The following is a 15,261-nucleotide window of genomic DNA, read 5'->3' as shown; positions in this document are numbered from 1 at the left end:
TAAAAATCATAGTGGCGGCAGCAGAACAGAAATCTAAAAAAGATAAAAACAATTACAAGCTATTGTTCTATAACTCAAGATTCTCTAAAGATGAAAATAATTACCAAAAATCTATCTTTATCTTCCTTATGCATTGATGATGTCTGTAGCATCTGGAGAAACTGACTCAAAATGCTCCCCTCATTTCTGCATGAAAACTTCAGCACTTCCCACTCCCATGCCCAATTTTAGAGCCATTTTTCATTAGTAAGGATCACAGTTCAATTATTGCAATTAGTTTGCTGCCACTATAGCAACCCTAAAATTAACCTATTTTCAGAGACTAAAGGAAAGAAATTTAATTCTAAAGAACAAATGGGCATCTGTAAGAGATATGCAAGATATGCTTCTGTGGCTGAGTTATGGGACAGTGAGGCTATATGGGACTATGAGAAAGCCATGACAAAGACAATCCAGCTACAAACGTATATATATGTATCACTAAATATTCAAAGGAAAGGAGGTGAGAACCAAATACATATTATTTTGGACTATTCATTTTCAATAAAGTATCAGGATCAGATTCCATAACCACACTAAACCCTACATTGATGCCCAACTTACAGAATGAAATAACCTTAATTACAGAGCAGACTTTAGTCTCTAGTTTCTTAAAGGCTAAGAACTTTGGCTATGTCTACTTGAATGAAAGTACTCAAGCTACTTGAAAATCAGAAATAATAGAGCAAGAGGAGTTTTCAAAGATGGAATATTAATTGTGTAAGAAATAGACTACTCTAACATAGCTAATGCTGCTGTTATCTGTAGATACAGACAGTTTAGGGATAAAAGAGAAACTCATATTAAAGTCTTACTGTTTAAATACATCTCAATATGAGGGGGGAAATCACAACTAGACATAAAAGTTCTTTAAGACTCTCCCCAGGAAAGCATAAATATCATACAAAGGCGATTACCTACCATAACAAAAACAGGCTACAGAAGCTTAAAGCAACACAGGGGAAATTTGTACTAAATTAAAAAGCTCCAGGTCCCACCTCAATCATGCTTATTATGAAAGGTGTTCTCAATTGGGCATATAATTTTATTTATACAAGTTTAAGATCCAGCCTAATAGAATAATACACCACTGTAAAGATTCAAACTTTACTGGTTTAAAATAAACACTATTAACACCTTTACAATTTCAGAGCTCATCTTTCAATATTCTAGCCAAAGTATTTTTATAGTAACATTTTAAATTAACTATATCTTGATTTCATTACAAGCATGCTTTTTTTTGCTCTCCCAGCTTACTCACAGCCAGACAAAAAAATTAAAATATCTTTATTTGTCTAGAAACAATGACTTGCCAATATTATCTTAAACATTTCATTGTGAACAAAATGAAATGCAAGTTATACGCTTTAGGGATATTTGTATCAAAGGAAAAGAAATAGGTAACAATTATTAAATTAAAGAACATACATATATACACTTACACTAATGTCATTAAAAACATTAGATGCTTGTTCATGCTTTAGATTTCCTTTAATCACATGGTATGATAATTCATAGAGAGCTTGCTGGAAATCTGTTGAACATAAAAGAAAGAGGTAAGGACACAGTCTCTCAAACATGAAAGGCAGACCCTCTGAGTACGATCTATATATTCCCTACTTCTCAGTTTATCATAAACATCAATGATGATGATAATAAGCATACTTCTAATGTTTTACTTTAGCAAATTTTTTCCTTTTATTTTCACAAAAGGACAATACCAAAAGAGTAGGAAAAAGTTAACCTTGGCTCCACTACTAAAATGTAATTACTGCTTGAGCAATACACCTTCCGATCTTTTTCTGTCTATATATTTTACACAGATGCATTCACAGTACTCACAATTTGGTATTCTGATATCCCCATACTTTTAAAAGCATTTTTTTCATGCTACCAAAACCTCCAAAATTATTTTCATTTACTGCACAGAACTCCAGCAAGTGGATATAATCTAAATTAACCATTCCTCTCACCAGCAGATTTCATAGATTTCCTAAATATATCCATTATAGTCAAGTCAATCTCAAGACTACACTGACAACAGGTAAACGACAGCAGTAAACATAAAATCAGGTTTTATCCATATCCTACTATCAGAGAAATTTCTCCCCAAACCTAAATCGTTTTCTCCTCTATTTCCATCAGAATTCAAACTAAAAAAAAACTGCATATGTAAATATAGTCATAAAACAGCAGTTCTATGAGAACTGTCAACCACAAGCAGTCTCATTCACTATTAATTAGCATAACCCCCTTTCCTAGAGAAGGACTATTTTTGGGGGGGAGATTAATGGTCAGGTGAATGCCTCCTCCTTCCAGCCATCTTTTTCTTCAGTTCCATACATTAAAAACTTTATATCCTTCCTCTCATTTAAAGTAGGGAAACAAGTAGCTCTAAAAAGAATTAATGCAAAATAAAGTCGATTTATAATCTCCTTTTGAAGGGACTCAAAAATCTTTCAAGACAAAACTGCAAGTAAAAAATCAAATATTTAAAACTCTGCTCTGGCTGGTATAGCTCAGTGGATTGAGCACAGGCCTGTAAACCAAAGGATCACTGGTTCAATTTCCAGTCAGGGCACATGCCTGGGTTGTGGGCCATGGCAGGGCATGCAAGAGGCAACCACACATTGATGTTTCTATTCCTCTCTTTCTCCCTCCCTTCCCCTCTGTCTAAAAATAAATAAATATTTTTTAAAAATTAAAAAATATCTTCTCCCTTGGTTTGACTACTAGTCACAAAAAAGGAATATAATAGAAATCAAAACTTTTATCAATCTCCCTCTGAACAATGAAAATAGTATTTTGCAATGAAATAAATCTGCCCATTAAGTTACTCGCTAAAGAAATATATATAGCCAGATTATCCCAATTCCTTTTGAAGACTAATTTAAATATATTTAGTTCTTACTAAATATATTTACTTTTTTATTATATATTTTACCATCTCCACAAATATGGCTTCATTATACTTATAATCAACTATATAACAGCTAAAATGCAAAGGAAAATTTGTATTTGTTATTATGGTAGGAATATGGGGTTAATTTCATGTTTTCACTTTCTATTAATAAAATGCTTTTACAAGAAAGAATATTCATTTCAAGTTTTATAGATAACTAATTTTTTAAAGCAATAACTCTTGAAAGGACAAAACAGCTGTGCATAAACTAAATTCCCATAAGAATATGGGCTCATGGTGCTGAGGGAGTTCTAATCTTAATCACAGAAGATTAAAATAGAGAATAACTCAGGTCATTTTGGTGATGCTAGGTGACATAAAAACAATCACAATGTAATCCAAAAGTAGCAAAAAACAGTCCCCAATTCACAAGTTATTTAAATGCCCATTTAAGTCGTTAGGAAATCCCATTGTATTTTATCTATAGAAGCAATAAGTGGTGCCTTAAGACTACCAGGCTAACTCCACAAAAATCCTGTAAAATCTATACTAAAGTTGAAAAACTTTATATTTACAATGGGAGAGAAACTTATAACCCGTATAATTATACACAAAAATAAATATTTTATCTTAATGCTAACATTTCAGAAAAAGCAGTTTTAAGAATAGCCACAAGTAAAAGGGACTTCTAAAGATTCCTAGACGTTCATTGTGGCATTTGAACGTTGAAGACACCAGTTCTTGGTTATGTCGATTATCACTAGGACTACAGTACTCATGTTTATAATCCACCATCACAATGTTATTTTAATGGGGGGAAGGAATTACAAAAAGAACAAGGTGACATAGTATGTGCAAGGGAAACTGCCTGTCTGAAATGAAATCAATTCAAGGGGAGGGGCAGAAAAGGGAAAGGGCAGAGGGAACACTACTTAAAACTAGATCCCCTTAAATAGAACAAAGGAAATTCCGAAGAAATGACATTTAGTTTCCTGCATAGATACCAAATGGGGGACTCAAACCAAAGCTTGATTGTTAGAGATAGCAGACAAAGAGTGTATGTGTTCAGGAAGTAGGCAACAGCTAGTAAAAGAGACCACCAACAAATTCAGACAATGAGGCCACGTCCATAATTATTTTTGGTGCCATACAGGAATCAGAACAGCCATGTAAAGTAACAATATCTGATAGTTATTAATGATCCACACAGCCCCCATTTAAAACTAAAAGAGGAATAAGCCTGTTATGCTATTTATAGTTTTTCTAAGAATTCTTTCTCTTACCTACTAATGTTTCAATTGCAAATATCAAAGTTAACCAAGAAGTTAAAAACTTGTTTTAAACATGGGGTAGAAAAAAAAACTAAGCACCCAAGTGCTTTTAGAAAGAAGTTTTGTTGTTTTTTTTTTTCTTTTTTACACTTCTGGCAGTTAACTTATTCAAAAAAGAAGGGGGAGGGGTGGGGAAAAAGGGCAAAAAACCACTTGAACAACAATTTAAAAAATGTTTAAGAAAAAGAAGGCACTGTGTCAACCTCAGAAATCTTTTTTTACATATTTTATTGATTATGCTATTACAGGTGTCCCATTTCCCCCTTCTCTCCCCTCCACCCTGTTTTTTTTAATCTTTATGAATAGTCATACAATTTTATAGGCAGAATGAATTGGAAAATAACTATGGGGACTCGGGCTAGAAATGTTAAATCTTGAAAGAGATCTTAACCAAAATGAAAGAAAAAAAAAAGCTCATTCGTTAAAAAATGCTTTCCACTCAAAAAGCCAAATTTTCTTTAAAAAGCATGTAATCTCATATTAAGAAATATATAATTTTTGATAAAGCAAAGCAAACTTATCTATAGAAAATCATTCTGTTCTTAATCTTTTATTTGTGAAGGCATAATTTAAGTAAATGCAGTGAATTTTATAATTTGGGAGTTAAAATAACATATTCGTTATAAATAATTGTTCCCAGATTGAAAAAAACACTATGGGTTCAACCCCAATGAAAGCTATGTAAGAAGATACTTGATACTTACTAGACATAATTGCTTTTGGTTTTAACCCTCCTTTCTAAATCCATATGCCTAATTTTAAATTAATGAATGTTATATATAGCAACATCCTTCAAAATTAAAGTAACTAAAAATTTTTAATGTTTAATTCCATAACATTTTACTTAATACACCATATTTGTGATATGCAGTAAACAACTCCTTTGCTTTTAAGGTTTTCCATGACAACTGCCATTAACAAGATCCCCAGATACCTTTAGTAAAAATACCGAACCTCAGTTACTGGAAATTTCCTCATGTAAATAAGATCACAATCATTTTTCCTGCCACTCTAGTTTTTTTTCTTCTGTTTATGACCGACTGATAACTAATCTATGTAATTTTTCATACAGCTAGTGACTGCTGAAATTTGGTTAAATACACCATGTCATAATTATAAAAGCCAAGCAATAACATGACTATTATACAGGTCAAAAACATCCTTATACAAAAAAAAAATCCTTATACAAGATGTAGAGTCTTACCATAACTATACTTTTAATCTTAACTGTAATATATTCATATAAAAGTTTTAAATAATGTGAACTATCCTATACCTTTTGTTTTCATTCATAACAACTTGATGAAAAATGGGATATTTATTAATATTGACCAAGCCAAAAATAATAGCTATTATACTTTTGAAACTCTTACCTCTGTAAGTCGAACTATCATGGCTTTTATTTTCACTGAGGATCCGACATAAATGCAAACTAGAAAAAAACAGAAATAGTCTGCATTAATTTCAAACCTTAAAGATGATCCTTATCGAGAAAATTGTATCAAATAAAAATATTTGAAAATTTATCAGATGATTAAATCCACCAGTTTATAATAAGAATAGAACAAATCTAAAAACCCCAATTGGTCAGAACTGGAGGATATTAGTGAATCAATTCATTATTTTGAAAACTAGTAAAACATAATAAAAAATCAAGCACGTCTTCTGCCTTCACATATGAACCAACAGTCAATAAGAAATGTCTCTGTACTTAAGTATTTCAGCTAATAAATAATGAAGGAATGACAGAATTACAACATTACCATTTTAAGATTCCTAATAAATTAAAAGACCTAGGCATCTTCGATGGCTGTTCACATCACAAGAGACACCAGAGACAATCAGACTTGATGTGCTTCCTGATTCTGATAAAAGAATATACCACACACCTATGACGTAGTCTTAAAAAAATAAAAAGCCCTGACCTAAATTCAGACTGTTGGAAACTCTATAGGACAATGACCTAGTCTCTTCAGCAAATATATTGCTAGGAAAAATAAAAGATAGTGGGGGATCCTCAGAGTAAAAAGTGCTTAAGAGGTATATCAATCACAATGTATGGATCTTTATTTGAATCCAGTTTCAAACAAATATTTAAAAAAATTAACATTTACGAGTCTACTGGAATACTTCATACAGACTATTTTTCAGAGATAGATGCTGAAATATTTATGTATCATATGATATTTACTTCAACAGAATGGGGAAATTGGTGGGGTTACAGAAGAAACAAGATTGGCCAGCAGTTGACATATATATAAATGGAAAATATTAAAATATAGCAAAACTAGTGTGGGTTTATCTCAAATACGCAAAGTGGTTCAAATTAACTCACCATATCAAGGTGACTTTTTAAAATCACACTATTGTTCAACAGATGCATAAAAAACATCTGACAATATTCAACATCCATTAATATTTTTTTTAAAGACCAGCCATGTGCCCTGGCTGGTATGGCGCAGTGGACTGCGCATCAGCCTGTGAACCAAAAAGGTCACTGGTTCAATTACCAGTCAGGGCACATGCCTGAATTGTGGGCCAGGTTTCCAGCTGGGGATGTGTGATAGGCAACAAACTGATTGACTCTTCTCTGCTTCTCTTTCTCCCTCCCTTCCCCTCTCTAAAAATAAATAAATAAAACCTTTTAAAAGAACTCTTAGAAAATAGGAATAGAAAGGAACTGTTATAATTTGATAAAGTAGCGGTTCAAGAGTTCACAAACTCTTGATCCCCAAGACACTGTCTGGAGTTCTGCAAGGTCAGAACTATACTTGTGATAATACTAAGATTTCATTTTCCTTTTTTTGCTACACTAACATTTGCATGTTAAAAAGCAAAGGAAGATAAGACTGCTGGCACCTTAGCATGCATCAAGGCAGAAACACCAAACTGCCTCATTGATTCTTCATGATCAAGAAATCAAAGGAAAGAATAGAGCTAGTCTCATGTAAGATGTCACCAAACTGTTTTATTTTTCATGACCCTCCACAAACAAAAGCCAGTTTCACTTAAGAATGTGCTCGATGGGAGTGACATCAGCAAGAAGGGAGAATAGGAAGCCCTGGGCCTTTCCTTCCTCCCGTGGAAACAATTCAACAAAGTACATACCAATTCCCTTTATGATAAATTCAGAAACAAACTAAGAGGCTTCTACATCCCAGGTGAGCAGTAAACCAGCTTCATAAAAGCAGGTAGGGAAATTTGCCCATTCACCATAGTCCCTCCTCCTGGCACAGAAACACACAACTGGAAGGGAACTCCTAGCTCCTAAATTCTCCATGGGGAGGAAAAGAGAAGACTGAACAGTACATCTAATGTTCTGACTGGTGTAGGAGGCTGCCTGAGGGACTAGTTACTTCCTGGATACAGGTCCTGACATACTCTAGGTGCCTAAATAACTTGCTGAAAACAAAGAACTGAGTGGCAAGCTGCAGATCCAGAGAACCCAGCAAACAGAGACTAATACAGCTCAGCAACCTCTCCCTCAGGGGAGAAAGAGAGGACTAGAGCATGTGTCCAACAGTCCAGCTCTTGTGGGGACTGTCTGAGAGACTGGTTTCAATCTATCCTGACTTACAGTGCTGATGGTACCTGGCACACTCTAGCTGCCTGGGGGGCCACTAATAACAACAAAGTGTTGAGTGGTGTGTTGCTGCTTCATAAGACCTATGGTACAACAGCTGGACACCAGAGGATAAAAAAGTACACACTTCTGAAAGAAACTGGAACATCCCTCCAATTTGGAATCAATACTCTTAAGACCGGAGGACATATGTAGAAAAAATGTACAGATTCTACATATGACTCTACATATGAATCCCCCAGAGTCTACAACCAGGTTGATTGGTAAAGGCCTCTCCCTGCACTAAGCCAGTCCATAAAAACTGGGAGTAAAGCAATTTATGAAACAAATGTAAAAAACAGACCACATTGGAGCACCACCACCCTTCCCCTGCACAGCTGATCCTCCATGGAGGGTGGAGGTGAGAGGAGAGGCTGTGCCACTTGACCCTATAGGACACCTACTACATTAGGCCACACTACCAACACATAGAATCAAAGTAGCTCTATCTAACACATAGAAACAAAGGGAGGCTGCCAAAATGAGGAGACAAAGAAACATGGTCCAAATTAAAGAACAGATCAAAATTCCAGAAAAAAGAACTAAACAAAATGGAGATCAGCAATCTATAAGATGCAGAGTTCAAAACACTAGTTATAAGGATGCTCAAAGAAACTTAGTGAGGACCTCAGCAGCATAAAAAAGATCCAGTCAGAAATGAAGGATACACTAATTAAAATAAAGAACAATTTACAAGGAAACAACTATAGAGTGAATGAAGCCAAGAATGAAATCATGATTTGGAATATAAAGAAGAAAAAACAACTAACTAGAACAAGAAAAAAGAATCCAGAAGAAAACCAGGATAGTATAAGCAGCCTTTGGGACATCAAGAGGTCTAACATTCCCATCATACAGGTGCCAGAAGGAGAAGAGGAAGAGCAAGAAACTGGAAATCTATTTGAAAACTAATGAAAGAAAACCTCCCTAATTTGAAGGAAATAGACATGCAAGTCCAGGAAGCACTGGGTCACAAACAAGATGGCCCATGCCAAGACACATCATAATTAAAATGCCAAACGTTAAAGATAAAGAAAGAATTTTAAAAGCAGCAAGAGAAAAAAAAAGTTAATTACCTACAGGGAAGTTCCCATAAGACTGTCAGCTGATTTCTCAAAAGAAACTTTGCAGGTTAAATGGGATTGGCAAGAAATATTCAAAGTCATGAAAAGCAGGGACCTATAGCCAAGATTACTTTACCCAGCAAAGCTATCATTTACAATCAAATGGCAGATCAAGAGCTTCCCAGACAAGAAAAAGCTAAAGGAGTTCATCATCACCAAACCATTATTATATGAAATGTTAAAGTGATTTATTTAATAGAAACAGAATGAAAACTATGAATAAAGTGCCAAAAATACATATCTATCAAAAAACTGAGTCTAAAAAGCAAAATAAGCAAACAAGAAAAAGAGACAGAATCATGGATACACAGAGAATTTTGATGGCTGCCAAATGCAAGCAGAGTGTGGGGGAACGCATAGAGATGAGGGGATTAAGAAGTACAAATAGGACCTGGCTGGCGTAGCTCAGTGGATTGAGCGCGGGCTGCAAACCAAAGCATCACAGGTTCAATTCCCAGTCAGGGCACATGCCTGGTTGGTTGCAGGCCACGGCCCCCAGCAACCGCACATTGATGTTTCTCTATTTCTCCCTCCCTTCCCTCTCTAAAAATAAATAAAATCTTAAAAAAAAAAGAAGTACAAACAGGGAGTTACAGAACAGCCATGGGGATGTAAAGCACAGCATAGGGAATAGAGTAGCCAAAGAACAAATATGCTATGACCTACAGACAATACACAATGGTTTGGGGATTGCCTGTGGGAGTTAGGGGAATGGGTGTAGGGGGACAAAGGAAAAAACTGAGACAACTGCAATAGCATAAATAAAATATAATTTTAAATATTAGAATTTGGAAAACATTGTATGTGCCACCATGTACTTAACTACTTCCCAATTCATAGATTCCCGATAGTGCAGTGATACTAAAGAATGTGTTTTCTGATATTAACAATGCACTGTGTCAATATTTAGAAGAGCTGCATCCTTTAGTGAAACCAATGTTTTTTAACGGAGAAAGCAATGTTGCAAAATAATGCATGGGGAAAAGATTCCAAGTATAAAAGAGAAATAAATGGATTTTAATTTAACAAATCACAAAAGATCACTAATGTGGTTTTCGACTTTGCATTGAAACAAATCATCTAGAAACTACCACCTGATAAATTTTGATATGATATCAAAGAATATCTACAATTATCTGAAAAGGCTATTAAAATGTTCCTTTAGCCAACTACTTTCCTCTGTGAGGCTGGGTTTTCTCCATTATACATCATACAACAATATATTGCAACCCCTACTTCACAGCATACGTAAAAATCAACTCTGGTTAGGCAAGACTTAAAAATGAAAAGCAAGCCCTGGCCAGGTTGCTGAGTTAGCTGGAGTGTTGCTCCATGCACCAAAGGGTTGTGGGTCCAATCCCCAGTAAGGGCACATATTTAGGCTGAGGGTTCAATCTCTAGTCAGGGAGTGCACAGGAGGCAACCAATTGACATTTCTTTCTAAAATCGATGTCTCTCTCTCCCCAGCCACTCCCTCCTGCCTCCCTCCCTCCTTCCCTCTCTCTGTAAAATCAATAAACATATCCTCAGGTGAGGATTTATTTTTCTTTTAAATACATTTTACTGATTATGGTATTACAGTTGTCCTATTTTCCCTTTATTCTCCTCCGCCCTGCAACCCCCCTACCCACACACCCCCCTCAGTTCATGTCTATGGGTCATACATATAAGTTCTTTGGCTTGTCCATTTCATACACTATTCTTAACCTCCCCTGTCTATTTTGTACCTACCATTTATGCTACTTATTCCCTGTACCTTTTCCCCCTTCTCTCTCCCCTCCCACTCCCTGATGATAACCCTCCATGTGATCTCCATTTCTGTGGTTCTGTTCCTGTTCTAGTTGTTCACTTAGTTCACCTTTGTTATTTTTTTAGGTTCAGTTGTTGATAGTTCAGTTTATTGTCATGTTACTGTTCATATTTTGATCTTCTTTTTCCTAGATAAGTCCCTTTAACATTTCATAAAATAAGGGCTTGGTGATGATGAACTCCTGTAACTTGACCTTATCTGAGAAGCGCCTTATCTGCCCTTCCATTCTAAATGATAGCTTTGCTGGATAGAGTAATCTGGGATGTAGGTCCTTGCCTTTCATGACTTAGAATACTTCTTTCCAGTCCTTGCTTGTAATGTTTCTTTTGAGAAATCAGCTGAGAGTCTGATGGGAACTCCTTTGTAGGTAACTGGCTTCACTTCTCTTGCTACTTTTAAGATTCTTTCCTTCTCTTTAATCGTGGTTAGTGTAATTATGATGTTCCTCAATGTGTGCTTCCTTGGGTCCAACTTCTTTGGGACTCTCTGAGCTTCCTGGACTTTCTGGAAGTAATCAGGATTCTCAAGGAATTGGTTGAGTATGGCCACAAAATACAGGAAAAAGTGAAGGCTATGAAAAGTGGAACAAAGGAAAATGCAAAGGGAACCAACAGTGACAGGAAGGAAACTGGGACTGAAATCAACAGTGTGGATGAGAAGGAAGAAATACACATTCGGCAAGAACAGAATGAAGAAATAAGAATTCAAAACAATAAGGAGAGGCTTTGGAACCTCTGGGACAACTTTAAACATTCCAAAACCCGAATTGTAGGAGTACCAGAAAGAGAAGAGGAAGAGCAAGAAATTCAAAACTTATTTGAAGAAAGAGACTTCCGGCAAGATGGAGGCATAGGTGGACGCACTGTACCTCCACACACAACCAAGATTGGAACAACAACAATTTAGAGGCAGAATAACACCCAGAACTGACAGAAAATTTATCTGAATGGAAGTCAGACAGCCAAGAAGTTGAAATAGACCCGTTTATCCAGACCGGTAGGAGGGGCGGAGACAACCAGCCGGGCGCGGGTCGTGACGCACGGAGAACAGGGAGAACTGGGCGCTTAAGGCAACCGGGAGCTCATAAGGCATCTGGGGTGCGCAAGATCACAGCGGGTGGACTCTGAGTACGCAAGCGGCAGCTGGAAGACCCAGTGAGGCAGCGATTGTGGAGCAGGGCAGAGGGCGCAACCAAGGATCCCAGGGAAGGGACTGAGGTCCCACAGAGAACAGAGCTACCACCATTGTTCCCTCTTAACCCTGGCCTCACATACAACATCACAATCTAGCAACTGGGGTGCCCCGCCCTGGTGAACACCTAAGGCTCCACCCCTCAACATAACAGGAGCGACCAGACCCCCCCCCCAAAAAAAAGGCTCAAACAGAAGAACAAATCAGTGCCCCAGAACTCATCCTTTTGAGTGACCAAGAGATAGCTAACCTATCAGATGCACAGTTCAAAACACTGGTAATCAGGAAGCTCACAGAATTGGTTGATTTTGGTCACAAATTAGATGAAAAAATGCAGGTTACCATAAAAGGCATGAAGGAAAATGCACAGGAAACCAATAGTGATGGAAAGGAAACTGGGACTCAAAACAATAGAGTGGACCAGAAGGAAGAAAGAAACAACCAAACAGGAAAGAATGGAGAAATAAGAATTCAAAAGAATGAGGGGAAGCTTAGGAACCTCCAGGACATCTTTAAACGTTCCAACATCCGAATTATAGGGGTACCAAAAGGGGAAGAGGTAGAGCAACAGATTGAAAACGTATTTGAACAAATAATAAAGGAGAACTTCCCCATTCTGGCAAAGGAAATAGACTTCCAGGAAGTCCAGGAAGCTCAGAAGCGTCCCAAAGAAGTTGGACCCAAGAAGAAACACAGCAAGGCACATCATCATTACATTAGTCAAGGTAAAAATGAAGGAGAGAATCCTAGAAGCAGCAAGAGATAAGGGGACAGTCAACTACAAAGGAGTTCCCATCAGACTGTCAGCTGATTTCTCAAAAGAGACCTTACAGACAAGAAGGGGCTGGAAAGAAGTATTCCAAGTCATGAAAGACAAGGACCTACATCCCAGATTGCTCTATCCAGCAAAGCTCTCATTTAGAATGGAAGGGCAGATAAAGTGCTTCTCAGATAAGGTCAAGTTAAAGGAGTTCATCATCACCAAGCCCTTATTTTATGAAATGTTAAAGGGACTTATCTAAGAAAAGATTTTAAAAAAATGTATAGTAAAAGGACAGCAAACTCACAATTATTAACAACCACACCTAAAGCAAAACCAAAAGAAACTAAGCAAACTACTAGAACAGGAACAGAACCACAGAAATGGAGATCTCATGGAGGGTTAAGAACAGGGGAGTGGGACGAGGGGAGAGGGGGGAAAAGGTACAGAAAATAAGTAGCATAGATTGTAGGTAGGAAATAGACAAGGGGAGGATAAGAATAGTATGAGAAATGTAGAAGCTGAAGAACTTATAAGTATGACACATGGACATGAACTAAAGGGGGGGAAGTGGGTGGGAGAGGGTGTACAGGGTGGAGGGAAGTGAAGGGCGGAAATGGGACAACTGTAATAGCATAATCAATAAAATATATTTTAAAAAATGGAGAACTTCCCCCATCCGGCAAAGGAAACAGATTTCCAGGAAGTCCAGATAACTGAGGGTGAAGATTTTTTTAATGAAAAGCAAAATAATACATCTACAGAAACATCAAAGGAGGATAAGTTCATTAACCTTGAAATGGGGAAAGACTACTTAAAAACAAAAGTACCAATCATAAAGGAAAAGACTGATAAACTTGACTACATTAAAGAGCATGACTTCTGTTCATTAAAAGTCATCATTATAACAGTGGAAGCCAAAGAATAAAAAGGTATTTGCCACACATATAGTGTAACCCACAAAAGGTGCAAATACAAACTATATCAAGAACTCCTATAGCCCTGACCAGTATGGCTCAGTTGGTTGAGCATCATCTGGCAAAGTAAAAGATCAGTGGATCAATTTCCAGTCAGGGTACATGCCTACGTTGCAGATTCAGTCCTTCATGAGAGCACAACCAATCGATGTTTCTCTCTCACACTGATGTTTCTCTCCCTCTCTTTTTCCCCCCTTCCCCTCTGAAAATAAATATTTTTTTTTAACAAACAGGAACTCCTACAAATCAATGAAAGACATTCAAACAATCCAATAGAAAAGTGGGGAAAAGATACAGAGGGCTTTCACAAGAAATAAGAAATCTAAATGACCAATAACATAAAAAGATGCCCATGAAAATATAAACCCCAACAAAATACCATTAGTACATATCATATTGACAAATTTTTAAGTCTGACAATATTAGATGTGAAGCAAGGTGAACACTCATATACTACTGGTAGGAGTATAGTTTGAAATAATTTGGCAGTATCTAATGGAGCTAAGTATAATCACAATCAAGAACCCAGCAATTCTACACTGAAGTATTAATATATATCCCACAAAACATATGCTTGTATACACCAAGATACTTATATAGGAATGTTTCTATTGGCAGTGTTGGTAACAGCTAAAAACCGAAAACAAATTTGTTCATCAATAGCATTAGAGATCAACAAATTATAGTATGAGTACACAATGGATCATTTTGTAACTAGGAAAATCAATGAACCACAAATACATACAAAAATATGAATGGATCTTAAAGACATAATGTTGAGCAAAAGCAGTCAGATACAACAGAATATGGCCTCTATGATCCCATTTATGTGTAGTCCAAGAAAAACTTAAACTTATTGGGTAGTAAAAGTGTAAATAAAAACAAGGAAGAGAAGACCACATCAGGACAATGGCTACCTCGGGGAAGTAAGTGGGGGAACAATCAGCAGGGAAGGTTATGTTGTCTCAACCTGGGTATAAGTTACATGCAGGTGTGCATCTTAGAGATTCTTTAAGTTTTACATTTAGGTTTTATGCACTTTTCTGTATTTTTTTAATTTCACAATTTAGGAAAAGAAATATTCTTATTACAATTGTACAAGGCTCTAACAACAAAAGAAAACCAATGAACAGATATTTCTTACTCTTTTACATCTAGCAATCCTTTTTTCAGTCAATAAAACAAGTCATTTTAAAATTTATAGAATATGCTTATATATCACACCTAAATTGAAATATGATGCCACATTACAATCATCCACAGAGATTATATACTTTGCAGATTATCCATGCCCTTAAAGCCCACCTCTCTGTGTCTTTTGAGTATTTCAATACTCCATCATCAGGATGAGCAGTACAAGGTTGTTAAAAGTCAAAGCCAACTTTTCCTGGTCAATAATTCACTTGTAGGTCTCACAAAATTATTTTCAAAACCAAAGAATAAAAAGGCCTTGCCAATGGAGAATAATTGCTACATTAAATCTGCATAATCTGAAAATCTAATTA

General features: G+C 36.3%; 1 protein-coding gene across 7 annotated transcripts in view; it reads right to left on the bottom strand.

Moving 5' to 3' along the window:
• The window catches only part of THOC2 (THO complex 2), a 117,834-nt gene that overhangs the window by 94,450 nt on the left and 8,123 nt on the right, over positions 1-15,261 (bottom strand). For all 7 annotated transcript variants that reach the window (XM_045852173.1, XM_045852169.1, XM_045852168.1 and 4 more), the window contains exons 2-3: positions 5,646-5,704; positions 1,482-1,573 (exon numbers count right to left, since the gene is read on the bottom strand). In XM_045852173.1, coding sequence (XP_045708129.1) covers positions 1,482-1,573; positions 5,646-5,704 — 151 coding nt within the window. The remainder of the gene's footprint in view (positions 1-1,481; positions 1,574-5,645; positions 5,705-15,261) is intronic.

Source organism: Phyllostomus hastatus, unplaced genomic scaffold (genome assembly GCF_019186645.2).
Source record: "Phyllostomus hastatus isolate PE091 unplaced genomic scaffold, TTU_PhHast_1.1 phas_contig_90, whole genome shotgun sequence".
NCBI classification, from domain to species: Eukaryota; Metazoa; Chordata; class Mammalia; order Chiroptera; family Phyllostomidae; genus Phyllostomus; species Phyllostomus hastatus.
The sequence above is the reverse complement of the archived record's forward strand: the minus strand, read 5'-3'. Positions and strand labels throughout refer to the sequence as shown.